The 19,685-nt window shown below is 51.8% G+C and overlaps 1 protein-coding gene across 3 annotated transcripts in view; it reads right to left on the bottom strand.

Annotated features, from left to right (window-relative positions):
- gmppb (GDP-mannose pyrophosphorylase B) overlaps nucleotides 1–15,966 on the bottom strand; it is a 31,778-nt gene extending 15,812 nt beyond the window's left edge. Inside the window, exons 1-6 of one of the 3 annotated variants that reach the window (XM_072472030.1) lie at nucleotides 15,866–15,966; nucleotides 11,074–11,208; nucleotides 9,482–9,562; nucleotides 5,328–5,376; nucleotides 4,415–4,557; nucleotides 3,047–3,205 (exon numbers count right to left, since the gene is read on the bottom strand). In XM_072472030.1, coding sequence (XP_072328131.1) covers nucleotides 3,047–3,205; nucleotides 4,415–4,557; nucleotides 5,328–5,376; nucleotides 9,482–9,562; nucleotides 11,074–11,202 — 561 coding nt within the window. In that variant the 5' untranslated portion in view covers nucleotides 11,203–11,208; nucleotides 15,866–15,966. Of the gene's footprint in view, nucleotides 1–3,046; nucleotides 3,206–4,414; nucleotides 4,558–5,327; nucleotides 5,377–9,481; nucleotides 9,563–11,073; nucleotides 11,209–11,708; nucleotides 11,731–11,923; nucleotides 12,492–15,865 lie in introns of those variants that run through there. The other 2 variants (XM_072472031.1, XM_072472029.1) reach the window with 2 other exon arrangements.
- Nucleotides 15,967–19,685: the final 3,719 nt, after the last annotated feature.

A 19,685-nucleotide genomic window follows, 5' to 3' on the forward strand; every position in this document is an offset into this window, starting at 1 on the left:
TTGTTATTACTCTGGTCCTTCAGACACCCTAACCACTCTTCAGATTTTGGCCCCCCAAAATTAGCTGTTTGATTGTGGAGGGCATCCCAACCAAGCCAGATTCACATGCACATCCTGTTCAGTACTAAACCCTTACCGGATCATGGACTGCGGGGTTTCCCTTCTCACACGGACCCCGGCGTCCCCCTTCTCACACGGACCCCGGCGTCCCCCTTCTCACACGGACCCCGGCGTCCCCCTTCTCACACGGACCCCGGCGTCCCCCTTCTCACACGGACCCCGGCGTCCCCCTTCTCACACGGACCCCGGCGTCCCCCTTCTCACACGGACCCCGGCGTCCCCCTTCTCACACGGACCCCGGCGTCCCCCTTCTCACACGGACCCCGGGGGTCCCCCTTCTCACACGGACCCCGGCGTCCCCCTTCTCACACGGACCCCGGGGGTCCCCCTTCTCACACGGACCCCGGGGGTCCCCCTTCTCACACGGACCCCGGGGGTCCCCCTTCTCACACGGACCCCGGGGGTCCCCCTTCTCACACGGACCCCGGGGGTCCCCCTTCTCACACGGACCCCGGGGGGTCCCCCTTCTCACACGGACCCCGGGGGTCCCCCTTCTCACACGGACCCCGGGGGTCCCCCTTCTCACACGGACCCCGGGGGTCCCCCTTCTCACACGGACCCCGGGGGTCCCCCTTCTCACACGGACCCCGGGGGTCCCCCTTCTCACACGGACCCCGGGGGTCCCCCTTCTCACACGGACCCCGGGGGTCCTCCTTCTCACACGGACCCCGGGGGTCCCCCTTCTCACACGGACCCCGGGGGTCCCCCTTCTCACACGGACCCCGGGGGTCCCCCTTCTCACACGGACCCCGGGGGTCCCCCTTCTCACACGGACCCCGGGGGTCCCCCTTCTCACACGGACCCCGGGGGTCCCCCTTCTCACACGGACCCCGGGGGTCCCCCTTCTCACACGGACCCCGGGGGTCCCCCTTCTCACACGGACCCCGGGGGTCCCCCTTCTCACACGGACCCCGGGGGTCCCCCTTCTCACACGGACCCCGGGGGTCCCCCTTCTCACACGGACCCCGGGGGTCCCCCTTCTCACACGGACCCCGGGGGTCCCCCTTCTCACACGGACCCCGGGGGTCCCCCTTCTCACACGGACCCCGGGGGTCCCCCTTCTCACACGGACCCCGGGGGTCCCCCTTCTCACACGGACCCCGGGGGTCCCCCTTCTCACACGGACCCCGGGGGTCCCCCTTCTCACACGGACCCCGGGGGTCCCCCTTCTCACACGGACCCCGGGGGTCCACCTTCTCACACGGACCCCGGGGGTCCCCCTTCTCACACGGACCCCGGGGGTCCCCCTTCTCACACGGACCCCGGGGGTCCCCCTTCTCACACGGACCCCGGGGGTCCCCCTTCTCACACGGACCCCGGGGGTCCCCCTTCTCACACGGACCCCGGGGGTCCCCCTTCTCACACGGACCCCGGGGGTCCCCCTTCTCACACGGACCCCGGGGGTCCCCCTTCTCACACGGACCCCGGGGGTCCCCCTTCTCACACGGACCCCGGGGGTCCCCCTTCTCACACGGACCCCGGGGGTCCCCCTTCTCACACGGACCCCGGGGGTCCCCCTTCTCACACGGACCCCGGGGGTCCCCCTTCTCACACGGACCCCGGGGGTCCCCCTTCTCACACGGACCCCGGGGGTCCCCCTTCTCACACGGACCCCGGGGGTCCCCCTTCTCACACGGACCCCGGGGGTCCCCCTTCTCACACGGACCCCGGGGGTCCCCCTTCTCACACGGACCCCGGGGGTCCCCCTTCTCACACGGACCCCGGGGGTCCCCCTTCTCACACGGACCCCGGGGGTCCCCCTTCTCACACGGACCCCGGCGTCCCCCTTCTCACACGGACCCCGGCGTCCCCCTTCTCACACGGACCCCGGCGTCCCCCTTCTCACACGGACCCCGGCGTCCCCCTTCTCACACGGACCCCAGGGTCCACTTGCGGCATTGCTAATCGCTCAGGACAAGTAATCAGTGTCTGAGGCAACTGGAGCAGAGTAGAAGTTAGAGGAACAGAGCTTCCTTCCCGTTTTCTAATCACAATATTTTTTTTATGTGTGAGGAGATCAGGACTTTCATTACTTTCACAGTAAAGTCAGGATCCCAGATATGAGCAATCCAGGTTGGACTAAGAGAAAAACATCCGCTGAATACCTTTCTTTCAGAAGTGAAGTCACTGATTTAAATCATTAACAATCATTTACAGATACATCTGGTACCAAATACATTAATAAATTCCTAATTATGAAGACCACGTAAACCAGCCACAGTTCTAGTTGGTGCAAACATTGGGATTCAATCCTTTTCTTTTCCATACAAATTTAGAGTACCCAATTCTTTTTGTTTTCCAATTAAGGGGCAAATTAGTGTGGTCAATCCACCTACCCTGCATATCTTTGGGTTGTGGGGATGAGACCCACGCAAACACGGGGGAATGTGCAAACTCCACATGGACTGTGACCCAGATCGAACCTGGGTCCTCGGGTGCTAACCACTGCACCACCATGCCACCCTCAATCCCAACCACACAGAGGGCAGTGTAGAAGGAGTTTACTCTGTAGCTAACCCTGTCCTGTACCAGTCCTGGGAGTGCTTGATGGGGATAGTGAAGAGGGAGTATACTCTGTATCTAACCACGTGCTGGACCTGTCCTGAGAGTGCTTGATATAGACAGTTTAGAGAGCTTTATTGCACATTCCACTGTGACTATATCTAATATAATAGGGTTTGATTCTCCATTTCTCAGTATTAACATCTTTCACTTTGACGTGTGTGAAATGTTCTCCTGTTGTTCAGGCTGCCTGTTAGTAGGGGTATGAATTACACCAAGTACTGTCTTTAATGTACACCAAAATAATGTTTATCAGGGAGTGGGAACAAAAGGCAGTTGAGGTTCAAGACCATCTGCCTGAAATGCCCCTCCTCACTTGGTAAAGAAATTGTTGAAGTGAAGTTAGTTGTAAAGGGTATAATACCTGGATCCTGTTCAGAATGGTGGGGCTGAATATATACATCCCAGCATTGATCTTGTTAGACACAAACACTTGAGGCTTTTCCACAAATCGATGTATCCGTCCAATCTCTGCTTCATATATCACAACCCCGTATTTGGATGGTTCCTCTACTCTGGTGACCTGTCAAAATGATAAATATGGATCAGTTATTATCTTGCAGCACGGGAGCATTGTGGATAGCACAATTGCTTCACAGCTCCAGGGTCCCAGGTTCGATTTCGGCTTGGGTCACTGTCTGTGTGGAGTCTGCACATCCCGTGTGTGCGTGGGTTTCCTCCGGGTGCTCCTGTTCCTCCCACAGTCCAAAGATGTGCAGGTTATGTGGATTGGCCATGATAAATTGCCCTTAGTGTCCAAAATTGCCCTTAGTGTTGGGTGGGGTTACTGGGTTATGGGGATAGGGTGGAGGTGTTGACCTTGGGTAGGGTGCTCTTTCCAAGAGCCGGTGCAGACTCGATGGGCCGAATGGCCTCCTTCTGCACTGTAAATTCTATTAATTATCATACAGAGGGTGCAAGGGCCTGCGGTGTGGGGGACCTTTACAAAACACTTCTGTCTTTCAGCCTCTCTTGAAACATTGTTCAGTTGCTGGGATAGAGAGCAGTTAGCTCCACTATTGCAAGGATTGGATTGGATTTGTTTGTTGTCACGTGTACCGAGGTACAGTTAAAAGTATCTTTCTGTGAGCAACTCAAACAGATCATTTAGTACATGAAACAAAAAGAAAATATATAATAGGGCAACACAAGGTACACAATGCAAATACATAGACACTGGCATCGGGTGAAGCATACAGGAGTGTAGTATTAATCAGGTCAGTCCATGAGAGGGTTGTTTAGGAGGAACACCCTTACTTAAATCCAGACAATAGCTTGCATAGCTTGCTGTTCAGGCTTTAACTTTGCATGTGATACAAGAGGACAGGTTTTCTGATGGACATCACCGTGGTCACAAGGGCAGCCAAAGGTACGGTAATTGTTTTTTTGAGGACAAGGCCAGTATTTATTGCCCATCCCTAATTGCCCTTGAACAGAGTGGCTTGCTTAATCATTTCAGAGGGCAGTTAAGAGTCAACCACATTGCTGTGGGTCTGGATTCACATGTAGGCCAGGCCAGCTAAGGAAGGCTTGCCCTTATGAACCAGATGGGTTTTTACTACAATCTGAGTCACCATTACCGAGATTAGTTTTTAGTTCCAGATTAATAATTGAATTTAAATTCCACCAGTTGCCATGGTGGGATTTGAACCCATGACCCCAGAGCATTAGCCCGGTCCTCTGGATTACTAGCCCAGCGGCACTCCCACTATGCCACCGTCTCATCACTTACCACGATGGTACCCTCCTTTCCATGATGCTTGTGAAAGCGGACCATCTCCTCGAAGGGGAACTCACAGATCACGTCGCTGTTTAGGACAAAGAAAGGTTCCAAGCTGCTAGTGATCAGCTCACGGGCCAGAGCCAGGGGTCCAGCTGCAAACACAACAGTGAAAAAGGCCAGCTAGTGCCACATGCTCCAACAGGAGGGCCCTTACACACCAAGATTCACAATCACCATCCAGCAGTCACATACTCGGTCTGACAGGTTCCTCTCCGCCTTGTGCTACCCATTCTTTCTCCAGGTTGCATTGTCACACAATCATTTATTAAGCAAGTGAGCAGTCAGGCAATGGCTTAACCGCCAATTCTCACTCCACTTCAAATGGCAGGCATCTCCTCTCCCCTCAGGGAGAACCCCAGGTTGGAGAAATGTCCTGCAGGGAACCATATCCTGCCAGTTGATGACAGTGGTTTTCAATCGGACCATGCCAAGATGGCAATGGCTAGATTTTGGTAACGGTCAAGATGGAAATGGGGAAGAGGCAGTGGATGAGCTTGTGGCACAGATCAACCGTGACCCATCTGAACAGCAGAGAAGATTGAAGGGCTGAATGGCTTCTTCCTGTTCTTTTCTTGTGCTATAAACCAGCCCATAACAGATACAATACTTAATCCAATTCTGAAAGAGATTCAAATCAGAATAGCACTGGGGTTAATGACATTCAGGAAAGTTTCATGTGACATTGAGAGTGCAAAGGGGAGAAGCCAGGAGTCTAATGGGGACAAATACTATCGATCAAAGCTAGTGAGAAATTACAACTGTGCATCTCCCCAACTCCCCTCAGGCCGAAGGTGTGAAAGATCAGAAAAGTGAGCGCAACCCTTTCGTTGCAATATATTGACAGATGTGGCATGGTTCTTACCTGTTCCCAAAGGCTCCTTTTCATGTGAGAGAGAGATACGAATACCCAGCTGAAAAAAACACACAAGACAGTTGGTGAGTGAAGAATACACAATAACTTGTGCTTCCTTCCTTCCTGCGCCTCATCCATCACGTAGGCATTCATTGAAGGTGAGCATAGAGACAGAGATGGATGTCCAAGCAGCCAGGACTAGTGCTCACCCAACACCTACACTTATGCCTGGCAGCCACGGCTCGGGTGGCTACACACTCACCATCCAAGCCCAATTCCTGAGACCAGAGTACGTGATAAAGGCAGACACTCGTGCGGTACTGAGGGAATGCTCCACAGTTGCAGATGACGTCTTTAAGATGAGAGACTAAACGAAAGATCGGTGTGCCATCTCAAGTGGATGTAAAAGGCTAATGGCGCTATTCGAAAAAGGAGGCCAATATTTATCCTCAGCCAACATTACAAACAGATTATCTGGTCATTGTCACATTGTTTTTTGTGGGGCTTTGCTGAAACATTGCTGAACCCAGAGCCACTGTAGATCAGCGAGCATAGGGGTTGGGTTCTAGTGATGGTTTGGGGTTGGGTTTTAGTGATGGTTTGGGTGTGGGATTGGATTTTAGTGATGATGTGGGGTTGGGTTTTAGTGATGGTGTGGACGTGGGTTGGGTTTTAGTAATGGTGTGGGCGTGCGTTGGGTTTTAGTAATGGTGTGGGTTTGTGTTTTAGTGATGGTGCAGGTGTGAGGTTGGGTTTCAGTGATGGTGTGGGCGTGGGGTTGAGTTTTAGTGATGGTGTTGGGTTTTAGTGATGGTGTGGGCGTGCGGTGGGTTTTAGTAATGGTGTGGGTTTGTGTTTTAGTGATGGTGTGGGTGTGAGGTTGGGTTTCAGTGATGGCTTGGGGTTGGGTTTCAGCAATGGTTTGGGTGTGGGGTTGGGTATCGGTGATGGTTTGGGTGTGGAGTTGGGTTTTAATGATGGTTTGGGTGTGGGGTTGGGTTTTAGTGAAGGTGTGGGGTTGGGTTTTAGTGATGGTGTGGGGTTGGGTTTTAGTGAAGGTGTGGGGTTGAGTTTTAGTAATGGTGGGGGTTGGGTTTTAGTAATGGTTTGGGTGTGGAGTTGGGTATCGGTGATGGTTTGGGTGTGGAGTTGGGTTTTAATGACGGTTTGGGTGTGGGGTTGGGTTTCAGTGAAGGTGTGAGGTTGGGTTTTAGTAATGGTGTGGGGTTGGGTTTTAGTAATGGTGTGGGGTTGGGTTTTAATGATGGTGTGGGTGTGGGTTTTAATGATGGTGTGGGTGTGGGTATCGGTGATGGTTTGGGTGTGGAGTTGGGTTTTAATGATGGTTTGGGTGTGGGGTTGGGTTTTAGTGATGGTGCGGGTGGGGGGTTGGGTTTTAGCGATGGTGCGGGTGTGGGGTTGGGTTACGGTGAGGGTGCGGTTGTGGGGTTGGGTTTCAGTGAAGGTGTGGGGTTGGGTTTCAGTGAAGGTGTGGGGTTGGGTTTTAGTAATGGTGTGGGGTTGGGTTTTAGTAATGGTGTGGGGTTGGGTTTTAGTGATGGTTTGGGTGTGGGGTTGGGTATCGGTGATGGTTTGGGTGTGGAGTTGGGTTTTAATGATGGTTTGGGTGTGGGGTTGGGTTTTAGTGACGGAGCGGGTGTGGGGTTGGGTTTTAGCGATGGTGCGGGTGTGGGGTTGGGTTACGGTGATGGTGCGGTTGTGGGGTTGGGTTTTAGTGATGGTTTGGGGTTGGGTTTTAGTAATGGTGTGGGGTTGGGTTTCAGTGATGGCTTGGGGTTGGGTTTCAGTGATGGCTTGGGGTTGGGTTTCAGCAATGGTTTGGGTGTGGGGTTGGGTATCGGTGATGGTTTGGGTTTTAATGATGGTTTGGGTGTGGGGTTGGGTTTTAGCGATGGTGCGGGTGTGGGGTTGGGTTACGGTGATGGTGCGGTTGTGGGGTTGGGTTTCAGTGAAGGTGTGGGGTTGGGTTTTAGTAATGGTGTGGGGTTGGGTTTTAGTAATGGTTTGGGTGTGGGGTTGGGTATCGGTGATGGTTTGGGTGTGGAGTTGGGTTTTAATGGTGGTTTGGGTGTGGGGTTGGGTTTTAGTGACGGTGCGGGTGTGGGGTTGGGTTTTAGCGATGGTGCGGGTGTGGGGTTGGGTTACGGTGATGGTGCGGTTGTGGAGTTGGGTTTCAGTGAAGGTGTGGAGTTGGGTTTTAGTGATGGTGTGGGGTTGGGTTTTATTAATGGTGTGGGGTTGGGTTTCAGTGATGGCTTGGGGTTGGGTTTCAGCAATGGTTTGGGTGTGGGGTTGTGTATCGGTGATGGTTTGGGTGTGGAGTTGGGTTTTAATGACGGTTTGGGTGTGGGGTTGGGTTTTAGTGACGGTGCGGGTGTGGGGTTGGGTTACAGTGACGGTGCGGTTGTGGGGTTGGGTTTCAGTGAAGGTGTGGGGTTGGGTTTTAATGATGGTGTGGGGTTGGGTTTTAGTGATGGTGCGGGGTTGGGTATTAGTGATGGTATGGGGTTGGGTTTTAGTGATGGTGTGGGGTTGGGTTTTAGTGATGGTGTGGGGTTGGGTTTTAGTGATGGTGTGGGGTTGGGTTTTAGTGATGGTGTGGGGTTGGGTTTTAGTAATGGTGTGGGGTTGGGTTTTAGTAATGGTGTGGGGTTGGGTTTTAGTAATGGTGTGGGGTTGGGTTTTATTAATGGTGTGGGGTTGGGTTTTAGTAATGGTGTGGGGTTGGGTTTTAGTAATGGTGTGGGGTTGGGTTTTAGTGATGGTGTGGGGTTGGGTTTTAGTGATGGTGTGGGGTTGGGTTTTAGTGATGGTATGAATGTGGGGTTGGGGTTTAGTGTTAGTGATCGTGTGGGGTTGGGTTTCTGCTCAAGCAGTACTGGATATCGGATATGCATTTTGATAATTTAGTGACAGTGGCGATATCCAAGGAGATGGTGGTGAGGTCCAGCTGGACGACATCAGTGTACATTAATGCACCTTGGTAAATGAGAAATAGGAAGGGGCAAAGGATGGACCCATGAGGAGCACCAAAGTTAACCATACAGGAACAGAAAAGAGAAACCACAACATTCTGTTACTCTGAATACAACTACTCAGATAGGAAATGAATCAGGTGTGAGCAGCCCCATCCAGTTGAATGGCAGTGAAGAGACGTTGGAAAGGATGGTGTCAAAGGTTGCGGACCCGTTGAGAGGGGCATAAAAAGAAAGTTTCCCTTTGTCACTGTCTCAAAAGGATGTCATTTGTGACTTTGAAAGGAGCGGTTATGATCCTGTCACAGGGGTAGAAATCTGTTCGCAGCAAAGCATTCTGCAGATGGGATGATAATTTGCCAGGACAGTGTGATCCAAGGGTTTGTCTTCTTTTTTTGTGGAGAGTAGTGATGGCAGCAGAATCAAAGGAGAGAGAGCAGAACCTAAAGAGGAAGACTTGTTAACAACATCAGGTAACATGGGGACCAGGAGGGGAAGTGCACTCATTGTCTTTGTCATTCCAATCAGATTTTCCCGCTGGTATCTCCCCCAAGAAGCCGCCTTCACACAGGTCTCACAACAGTGAGGGCCAGCAGGCGAAAAGACAATGGGAGGATCTCCACTAATTAATCCTCACCAGTCAGCAGGAGTCTCTGACCTCACGTGTGCTGAGGCCAACTGCAGTTCCTGACAAAGGATGAATCGAGATCAGCGAATTGATTTAACCTTCAGCCGCACCAGTATGTATGACTCAACACCCCAAAGCACGATATCCAAAGAGCTATCACAGGATCCAGACTGACCGCTCAATTTACTGGAAGTTAAATTCCAGCCATTTCATTCAAAACAAAGCTCTTTCTTTCACTCTCAGGGAGAGTGACTTTAGACATTTCAGTGGGGTTATCAGGGTAGATTAAGTCCCGCTTCTCTCTCCTGCACCCAATCATGTCCCACATTCTTTCCCTATAGCTCAGCAAAAAAGAGCCAATCAGACGCAGAAGGTGAATTCCACCAACCTCCATTTGAAAGTAAGTCAAACAATCAGCATTTAATCAGGCTGCGAACTTCAGAATTTAGCTCATGTTTTCACAATGTCTCGCACGATTGCAGAAAACATTAGTGTGCAGAAGACAGTCCAGCCCACTGCCATAGCATTGTCCTCCTTACCTTCTGCTCCTGTTCCTTCATCTCCTTCTCCAACATCTCGGACATATAGCTGACAGCGAGGATCACATGCGATACACCTGCCTGCTCAAAACAGAAACAAACAGTTATCCACGGGAAGGGAAAGGCTCAAGAACCTTCTGTCCATAGACTGCACTTTGTTTTTTCACATGTATCAAAACAGGTTACAGCAAATAAACACCCCTGAAGACATACTTCTCAACAATCAACTATACAGTCTGTACAGATTTTCCCTCTCCCCCCACGACGAACGGCCCCTCAAACACGGTCACAAACATCCCCCACCTTTTCTCAAACCCCCTTACAGAGCCCTCAACTCATACTTTATCTTCTCTAAACGCAGGGAGTCATACAGGTCACCTAACCGAGCCGCTACCCCTGGTGGCGATGCCGACCGCCACTCCAGCAAAATTCGCCGCCGTGCAATCAGAGAGGCGAAGGCCATGACATCGGCCTTACTCCTCTCCATGAGCTCCAGCTTCTCGGAGACCCCAAATATCGGCACCAAAGGTCCACCTCCTCCTCCACTATTCTGGCTAAGACCGCAAATACTCCCACCCAAAATCTTCCCAATTTTTCGTAACCCCAAAACATGTGCACGTGATTCGCTGGCCCCCACCTCTCACACTCATCTGTTACCCCCTGAAAAAATCCACCCATTCTCCCCCGAGTCATAGACTGCACTGTCAGGCTGATTAACTCAATGCCCCCGATAAGCACATACATCCCACTGTCACAACACTCTTCGTTCTGAAGTTTCAGCTGAAGAATAACACAATGAGCAAAGTTTATTGGATCAGGATACCAAACTGTTTAGAAGTAAGCAACACTTTTGGAGATTCTGCCCTGCGATGCTGTACTATATAACACAGGGGTAAAGTAGTGCTGACTGCAGATCTGTTCCGGGTATGTAAGAAACAAATCGGGTTGTTGAATTAATTATCAACTGTGTTAACGAGGGCAGCACGGTGGCGCAGTGGTTAGCCCTGCTGCCTCACGGCGCTGAGGTCCCAGGTTCGATCCCGGCTCTGGGTCCCTGTCCGTGTGGAGTTTGCACATTCTCCCCGTGTTTAAGTGTTAAGCCCCCACAACCCAAAGATATGCAGGGTAGATGGATTGGCCACACTAAAGTGCCCCTTATTTGGAAGATATTAATTGGGTACTCTAAATTTATGACAAAAAAAAGAAAAAAGCTCTGTTAACGAGCACTGTCACTAGTCTCTTCCATCTTGGTCTCAATGCCAAAGAGAAAACCAAAACATTAAAAGATATTGGTGTATCCATAATATCGTTTGAAATATTCTGGCACCAATATAAGAAAGTGGCAGATTATTAGATATAATACTTGCACAATGTTAAAGGGCTACAAGCTCATATAATAAAATAAATATAATGGAACAATTGGAGGGTAATTTGGGAACATGCACTGCCCCGAACTTTGCCCCTATACGCAGCCAATCATTGTCACACATTGGCATAATGTTACTGCTAGATCCTGAAGTTCCTCTTTGAGTGTGAGTGCTCCATTCTCTCACATTTTGATCTCTGTCCTCACTGGAAGGTGATGACTGTACCTTGGCCAAAGCTTCCACTTGGTGCAGTAGAATGGGCTTGTTGCAAAAGTCCACCAGCGGTTTTGGAACACTGAGTGTCAGCGGCCGTAACCGCGTGCCGTAGCCTCCGACCAGAATCAATGCTTTCATTGTCAGCTGTAAAAATGAAAGCAGAGCAGCAGTTGAATCAATAATCCAGAGGTTAACGTATAAGAACAGAGCCTGAAACTGCTTCAATGTACCAGCAGCAACAGGAGGGTGACACACAGCAGTGTGACAGTCAATACCGACAGGGGAGGGAGAATTACATCCCCACAAAACTGCTGAGCTCTCAACTTCCCGACATGGTCCCCAGGTTAAGTGATCTTGTTAGCGGCTCCCTCTCTCCTTCAAACCTCCCATCTTCGTACATCTCCTTAATCCTTTCAAACTACTGTCCCATCTCCAACCTCCCTTCCCCTCCAAAGTCCTTCAACGTGTTGTCACCCACCCCAAATCCTGTCCATCATTCCCACATGTTTGAAACCCTACAATCAGGTCTATGCCCCTTCTACAGCATTGAAACAAACTCTTTATCAAAATCACAAATAGAATTGAGACATTGGCCTCTTATTCTAACTATGTGCTGCCTCTTGGCACGTTAGCACAAAACACACCTTTAAGTTAAACATGTGCAGTGATGACACCCAGTTCTACCACTTCTCTCAACACCTCCATTGTCTCCGATTTGACAAGTTGCTTGTCACACGTCTAGTATTGGATGAGCAGAAACTTCCTTCATTTGAAAACTTTGTGACCTAGACATTGATTCAACCACTTCCCTGCCTAGCGTCTGAAGCTGAACTAGACTATTCACAATAAGAAGTCTTACAACACCAGGTTAAAGTCCAACAGGTTTGTTTCGAATCACTAGCTTTCGGAGCGCTGCTCCTTCCTCAGGTGAGTGACATTGAGGACAACATTTGGAAAGTAGTGGTGTAATCAGACAAAGTCAGCATGGATTTACAAAAGGGAAATCATGCTTGACATATCAACTGCAATTCTTTGAGGATGTAACTCATAGAGTTGACCAGGGGGAACCAATGGATGTGGTTTATTTAGACTTTCAGATGGCCTTTAACAAGGTCTCACATAGCAGATTAATATGTAAAGTTAAAGCTCATGGAATTGCGGGTTGTGTCTTAAGACGGATAGAAAGTTGGTTAGCAGAGTTCCGGTGGAGGCCATGGAGGAGTAGGTCGTGCATTCGACAGCTCCCGTCTGGAACGGACTCTCGGACCTTTTTTCAGGAGTTTTCACGGACATTTTGGGGCAGATTGGTGAAGCAAACACTGCCAAAAGGATTCCCTCTCTGTTGTATGGATAGCTGGACCAGGAGTGGCCGGGTGAAGCTTTTAAGTCCCAACAGACAGAAGCGTGCGGAGCGGGCGCCGAGGCATGGCATGGCAGCCGGTATAGACCAGGGTGCATGGGCGCAGTGATCACAGGAGCAACAGGAGTTCCTTAGGGGCTGCTTTGCTGATCTTAAAAAGGACATGCTGGCCCCGATGAAGGAATCAATAGACCAAATGATCGCAACTCAGGCGACACAAGGACCTGGGTGCGGAGCTGGCCAAGAGGTGTGCTGGATTCAACCGGGTGAAGGCGACCCTCTTCAGCAAGGGGGTGAAATTTGGGATGCTACACCCAGCGAAGCTATGGGTCACGTACAAGGAACGGCATCACTATTTTGAGACGTCGGACGAGGCGTGGTCATTCATCAAACAAGAAAAACTGGACTTGAATTAAAGGACAGTTAAGCTTTGGTAGAATGCGGCGGTGGGGCTGGGTAACACGGTACCGTTTCTAATATAAGATTGTATACAATATTGGGTGCTTGTAAGGACTGTGGTGGTGGCTGGAGGGTGCAGTGTTTTCGGCAAAGTTGAGATACCGAGAGAAAGGAACCCTCCCCCCAAGGCGACCCTCTTCAGCAAGGGGGTGAAGCTTTTAAGTCCCAACAGACAGAAGCGTGCGGAGCGGGCGCCGAGGCATGGCATGGCGGCCGGTATAGACCAGGGTGCATGGGCGCAGTGATCACAGGAGCAACAGGAGTTCCTTAGGGGCTGCTTTGCTGATCTTAAAAAGGACATGCTGGCCCCGATGAAGGAATCAATAGACCAAATGATCGCAACTCAGGCGACACAAGGCCATTCTCGCCGACCCGTTACTCCACAAGTCCGGTGGTGGTGGCAACACTGCGGATCTGGGGACAGTGGAGGTACAAGAAGGTGGAGGGAGCATCGGTCTGGACCCCGATATGTAACAACCACAGGTTTGTCCCGGGTAGGATAAATGGTGGGTTCCAGAGCTGGCAGAGGGCAGGCATCAGAAGGATGGGAGATCTGTTCATAGACGGAACTCTTTCCCAGTTTGAAGGCGCTAGAGGACAAATTTAATCTGCCACCAGGAAACGTCTTTAAATATCTGCAAGTACGAGCCTTCATGAAAAAACAGGTAGTGGCCTTTTTGACGCTGCCGCCACTGAGGATACAGGACAGGGTGGTCTCCGGCACCTGGGTGGGGAGGGGAAGGTGACGGATATCTACCAGGAACTACAGGAGGCGGAGGAAACCCCGGTGGAGGAGCTCAAGGGCAAGTGGGAGGAGGAGCTAGGTGAGGAGTTGGAAGCGGGTCTGTGGGCAGAGGTCCTGGGCAGGGTTAATTCCTCCTCATGTGCCAGGCTCAGTCTAATTCAATTTAAGGTGGTCCACCGGGCACACATGATGGTAGCGAGAATGAGCAAGTTTTCTGGGGTAGAAGACAGCTGTATGAGGTGCAAGGGCAGCCCTGCAAACCATGTCCACATGTTTTGGGCATGCCCGGAGCTTAGAGAGTTCTGGCAAGGGTTCGCGAGGGCAATGTCCAAGGTGCTTAACACACGTGTGGTGCCGAGTCCAGAGATAGCGATCTTTGGAGTGTCAGAAGACCCGGGAGTTCAGGGGGCAAAAGAGGCCGACGTCTTGGCCTTTGCCTCCCTAGTAGCCCGGAGACGGATTTTATTAATGTGGAGGTCCTCGTGCATCAGTCGGTGAAAGTAAGCGCGCAGGTACAGCAGACAGTAAAGAAGGCAAATGGTATGTTGGCCTTCATAGCGAGGGGATTAGAGTATAGGAATAGAGATGTTTTACTGCAATTGTATAGGGTCCTGGTGAGGCCACGCCTGGGGTATTATGTGCAGTTTTGGTGTCCTTGCCTGAGTAAGGATATTCTTGCTATGGAGGGAGTGCACCAAAGGGGTCAGGACTATGAGGAGAAACTGAGACAGCTAGGATTATATTCATTGAAGTTGAGAAGAGCGAGATGGGATCTCGTAGAAACTTATAAAATTCTAACAGGATTCAACGGGGTAAATTCAGAAAGAATGTTCCCGATGGTGGGGGAGTCCAGAACTAAGGGTCATAGATTGAGGATAAGGGGTAAACCTTTTAGGACTGAGGTGAGGATAAATTTCATCACTCAGAGAGTGGTGAATCTGTGGAATTCACTACCACAGAAAGTTGTTGAGGCCAAAACATTGTGTCATTTCAAGAAGGGAGTAGATATAGTTATTGGGGCTAAAGGGATCACGGTATATGGGGGGGGGGGGGGGGGGCGGGGGGGTGGAATCAGAATCAGGGTATTGAATTTGAGAAGCCATAATGAATAGCGGAATAGGCTTGAAGGGCCATCTAGCCTCCTCCTGTTTCTATTTTCTATGTATGTTCCTATGGTCGGTTCCAGGTTCATGTCTCGGGGGGGGGGGGGGGGGGGGCATGGGATGGGGAAGTGTCTCGGGATGGGATGGGGAAGTGTCTCGGGATGGGATGGGGAAGTGTCTCGGGATGGGATGGGGAAGTGTCTCGGGATGGGAAAGTGTCTCGGGATGGGAAAGTGTCTCGGGATGGGAAAGTGTCTCGGGATGGGAAAGTGTCTCGGGATGGGAAAGTGTCTCGGGATGGGAAAGTGTCTCGGGATGGGAAAGTGTCTCGGGATGGGAAAGTGTCTCGGGATGGGAAAGTGTCTCGGGATGGGAAAGTGTCTCGGGATGGGAAAGTGTCTCGGGATGGGAAAGTGTCTCGGGATGGGAAAGTGTCTCGGGATGGGGTGGGGTGGGGTGGGGTGGGGGGGGTGTCTGTGAGGGATGGGGGGGGGTGTCTGTGAGGAATGGGGGGGGGTGTCTGTGAGGAATGGGGGGGGGGTGTCTGTGAGGAATGGGGGGGTGTCTGTGAGGGATGGGGGGGGTCTGTGAGGGATGGGGGGGTGTCTGTGTGGGGATGGGGGGTGTCTGTGTGGGGGTGGGGGGGGGGTCTGTGAGGGATGGGGGGGGTCTGTGAGGGGGGTGTCTGTGAGGAATGGGGGGGTGTCTGTGAGGGATGGGGGGGATGTCTGTGAGGAATGGGGGGGGTGTCTGTGAGGGATGGGGGGGTCTGTGAGGGATTGGGGGGGGTGTCTGTGAGGGATGGGGGGGGGTGTCTGTGAGGGATGGGGGGGGGTGTCTGTGAGGAATGGGGGGGTGTCTGTGAGGGATGGGGGGGTGTCTGTGAGGGATGGGGGGGGTGTCTGTGAGGAATGGGGGGTGTCTGTGAGGAATGGGGGGTGTCTGTGAGGAATGGGGGGGGTGTCTGTGAGGGATGGGGGGGGTGTCTGTCGGGGATGGGAGGGGTGTCTGTGAGGGATGGGGGGGTCTGTCAGGGATGGGGGGGGGGGGGGGGGGGTGTCTGGGAGGAGTGTCTGTCGGGGATGGGGGGGTCAGTCTGTCGGGGATGGGGGGGGGGGAGGGACAGTCACTTACCTATCAGCCGGTCCCGTCCAGCGCCGCACTCTCTCTGGCTCCGCCCTTTGCGGCTCAAACATGGGCGACGTGGCACTGCCGCCCCGCCGTATCCCGGCAACAACCAATAGCAGACGGCCTGCCAGATAAGGACCAATGGAAAGTGGGAATACTGCAATGCGGGGCAGCATTTAACCAATAGAAGAGAGGCAACATCAACCAATGGGCGAGGGACAGCGGCACCGACATTAACCAATCGGAAGGGAAACTGGATGAACGCCAACGAGTGAAATGAGTAAACAAGATGGTTCCTGGATCCGGCGCTGAGAGCACAGCGCCCCTGGCTATTAGGTGGATTTAGGATGTTATTACCACTGAGAGCAACATTTCACCAGCGCAATTAGAATGTTGAGAAACCTCTAAAGTTAAACCCAGATTTAGAATAATTCAGTGTTAAATGATGTGGAATCATTAATTAACATGAAACTTGTGCTCCTGGCGACATCTCAAACCACCTTAAAACTGCAGCAAGTGAGTTTGTATATGTTACAGTGCATTTTTCAAAAATCTATAAACACGGGAGAACTCCCCATCCACTGGCGTCGCTCCAATTTACAGGACAGGACCCCGACCATCCAGCAAACCATCGGCTTATTTAAAAAATATATATTTTATTCAAATTTTTCGGCCAAACAAAACAATACAAAGGTTTTTCCCTTTTTACAACAATAAAACAATATAAATAATAGTGACCGTTTTTAACAAATAAATAAATAATATATAAACTAAATGGCAACTGCCATAACAAAAATATCAATTTATTATCTCTCCCAGATAATAAAATCAAACAGTCCAATATACATAACCAAGTACAAATATCTATACAAAAACACCCCTGAGGACCCGCCCGGGCTCTCCTCTCCACCCCGCCCACCCCGGGTCGCTGCTGTTGCCTTCCCATTTCCTTTATCGTTCTGCGAGGTAGTCAATGAACGGTTGCCACCGCCTGGTGAACCCTTGAGCCGAACCCCTTAATACAAACTTTATCCGTTCTAGTTTTATAAACCCTGCCATGTCGTTTATCCAGGTCTCCACGCCCGGGGGTTTGGCTTCCTTCCACATAAGCAATATTCTTCGCCGGGCTACTAGGGACGCAAAGGCCAAAACATCAGCCTCTCTCGCCTCCTGCACTCCCGGCTCTTCTGCAACCCCGAATATAGCCAACCCCCAGCCTGGCTCGACCCGGACCCCCACCACCTTCGAAAGCACATTCGCCACCCCCACCCAGAACCCCTGCAGTGCCCAGGCATGACCAAAACATGTGGGTGTGGTTTGCTGGGCCTCTCGAGCATCTACCACACCTATCCTCTACCCCGAAAAATTTACTGAGCCTTGCTCCGGTCATATGCGCCCTGTGCAAAACCTTGAATTGTATCAGGCTTAGCCTGGCGCACGAGGACGAAGAGTTTACCCTACGTAGGGCATCTGCCCACAGCCCCTGTTCAATCTCTTCCCCCAGCTCTTCTTCCCATTTTCCCTTCAGCTCATCCACCATGATCTCCCCCTCGTCCCTCATTTCCCTGTATATATCCGACACCCTACCATCCCCCACCCATGTCCCTGAGATCACTCTATCCTGAATCTCCTGTGTCGGGAGCTGCGGGAATTCCCTCACCTGTTGCCTCGCAAAAGCCCTCAGTTGCATGTACCGAAATGCATTCCCTTGGGGCAACCCATATTTTTCCGTCAGCGCTCCCAGACTCGCAAACGTCCCGTCTAAGAACAGATCTCTCAGTTGCACAATCCCAGCTCTCTGCCATGCTCCAAATCCCCCATCTATTCTCCCCGGGACAAACCTATGATTATTTCTTATCGGGGACCGCACCGAGGCTCCCGTCCTTCCCCTATGCCGTCTCCACTGCCCCCAAATTTTCAGTGTTGCCACCACCACTGGACTTGTGTATTTCTTCGGGGAGAACGGCAACGGCGCCGTCGCCAGTGCTTGTAGGCTGGTTCCTTTGCAGGACGCCATCTCCAATCTCTTCCACGCCGCTCCCTCCCCTTCGCCCATCCACTTACACACCATTGAGATATTGGCGGCCCAGTAGTACTCACTTAAGCTCGGTAGTGCCAGCCCCCCCCTATCCCTGCTACGCTGCAAAAACCCCCTCCTCACTCTCGGGGTCTTCCCAGCCCACACAAAACTCATGACACTTTTCTCGATTTTCTTGAAAAAAGCCTTCGTGACCATCACCGGGAGGCACTGAAACACAAAAAGGAATCTCGGGAGGACTACCATTTTGACCGCCTGCACCCTACCCACCAGTGACAGGGGCACCATGTCCCATCTCTTAAAATCCTCCTCCATCTGTTCCACCAATCGTGTTAGATTAAGCCTATGTAAGGTTCCCCAACTCCTGGTTATCTGAATCCCTAAGTACCGGAAATCTCTTGTTACCTTCCTCAGCGGTAAATCATCTATTCCCCTGCTCTGCTCCCGACATAGTCGGGGGCAACTTCCCCCTTTCCCTGGCCTCATTAAAGGTTCTCGTCCAAAGCGGGGCCAGTAGGTCCATATATTTCCTATAAAATTCCACCGGGAATCCATCCGGTCCCGGGGCCTTCCCCGCCTGCATGCTCCCAAGCCCCTTTACCACCTCCTCCATCTCAATCTGTGCTCCCAGTCCCGCCGTCTCCTGCTCCTCCACCTTCGGGAATTCCAGCTGATCCAGGAAACACATCATTCCCTCCTTCCCTTCCGAGGGCTGAGCCTTATATAACCTCTCATAGAATGCCTTGAACACCCCCGTTCACTCTCTCCGCTCCCCGTTCCATCTCTCCCTCCTCATCTCTCACCCCACCTATCTCCCTCGCCACTCCCCTCTTCCTCAATTGGTGGGCCAGTAGCCGACTCGCCTTCTCTCCATACTCATACTGTACTCCCTGTGCCCTCCTCCACTGTGCCTCTGCCTTACCCGTGGTCAGCAGGTCAAATTCCACATGTAACCTTTGTCTTTCCCTGTGCAGTCCCTCCTCCGGTGCCTCTGCATATTGCCTGTCCACCCTCAGAAGTTCTCTCAACAATCGCTCCCGTTCTTTACCCTCTTGCTTCCCTTTATGTGCCCTTATGGATATCAGTTCCCCTCTGACCACCACCTTCAACGCCTCCCAGACCACTCCCACCTGAACCTCTCCGTTGTCATTAAGCTCCAAGTACCTTTCGATACACCCCCTCACCCTTAGACATACCCCCTCATCCGCCAATAAGCCCATATCCATTTTCCAGAGTGGGTGCTGTTCTTTTTCCTCTCCTACCTCCAGGTCTACCCAATGTGGAGTGTGGTCCGAAATGGCTATGGCCGTATACTCCGTCCCTGTCACCTTCGGAATCAGTGCCCTTCCCAAGACAAAAAAGTCTATCCGTGAGTATACCTTGTGAAGATGGGAGAAAAATGAGAACTCCTTACTCCTAGGCCTAATAAATCTCCAGGGGTCTACTCCTCCCATCTGCTCCATGAAGTCCTTGAGCACCCTGGCCGCTGCCGGCCTCCTCCCGGTCCTGGACCTCAACCGGTCCAGCCCTGGATCAAGCACCGTATTGAAGTCTCCCTCCATTACCAACTTTCCCGCCTCTAGGTCCGGGATACGCCCCAACATACGCCTCATAAAATTTGCATCATCCTAGTTCGGGGCGTATACGTTCACCAGAACCACCGCCTCCCCTTGCAATCTGCCACTCACCATCACATATCTACCCCCACTATCCGCCACTATGGTCTTTGCCTCAAACAGTACCCTTTTCCCCACTAATATAGCCACCCCTCTATTCTTCGCATCTAAA

The sequence above is a fragment of the Scyliorhinus torazame genome, chromosome 13 (assembly GCF_047496885.1).
Source record: "Scyliorhinus torazame isolate Kashiwa2021f chromosome 13, sScyTor2.1, whole genome shotgun sequence".
NCBI lineage: Eukaryota > Metazoa > Chordata > Chondrichthyes > Carcharhiniformes > Scyliorhinidae > Scyliorhinus > Scyliorhinus torazame.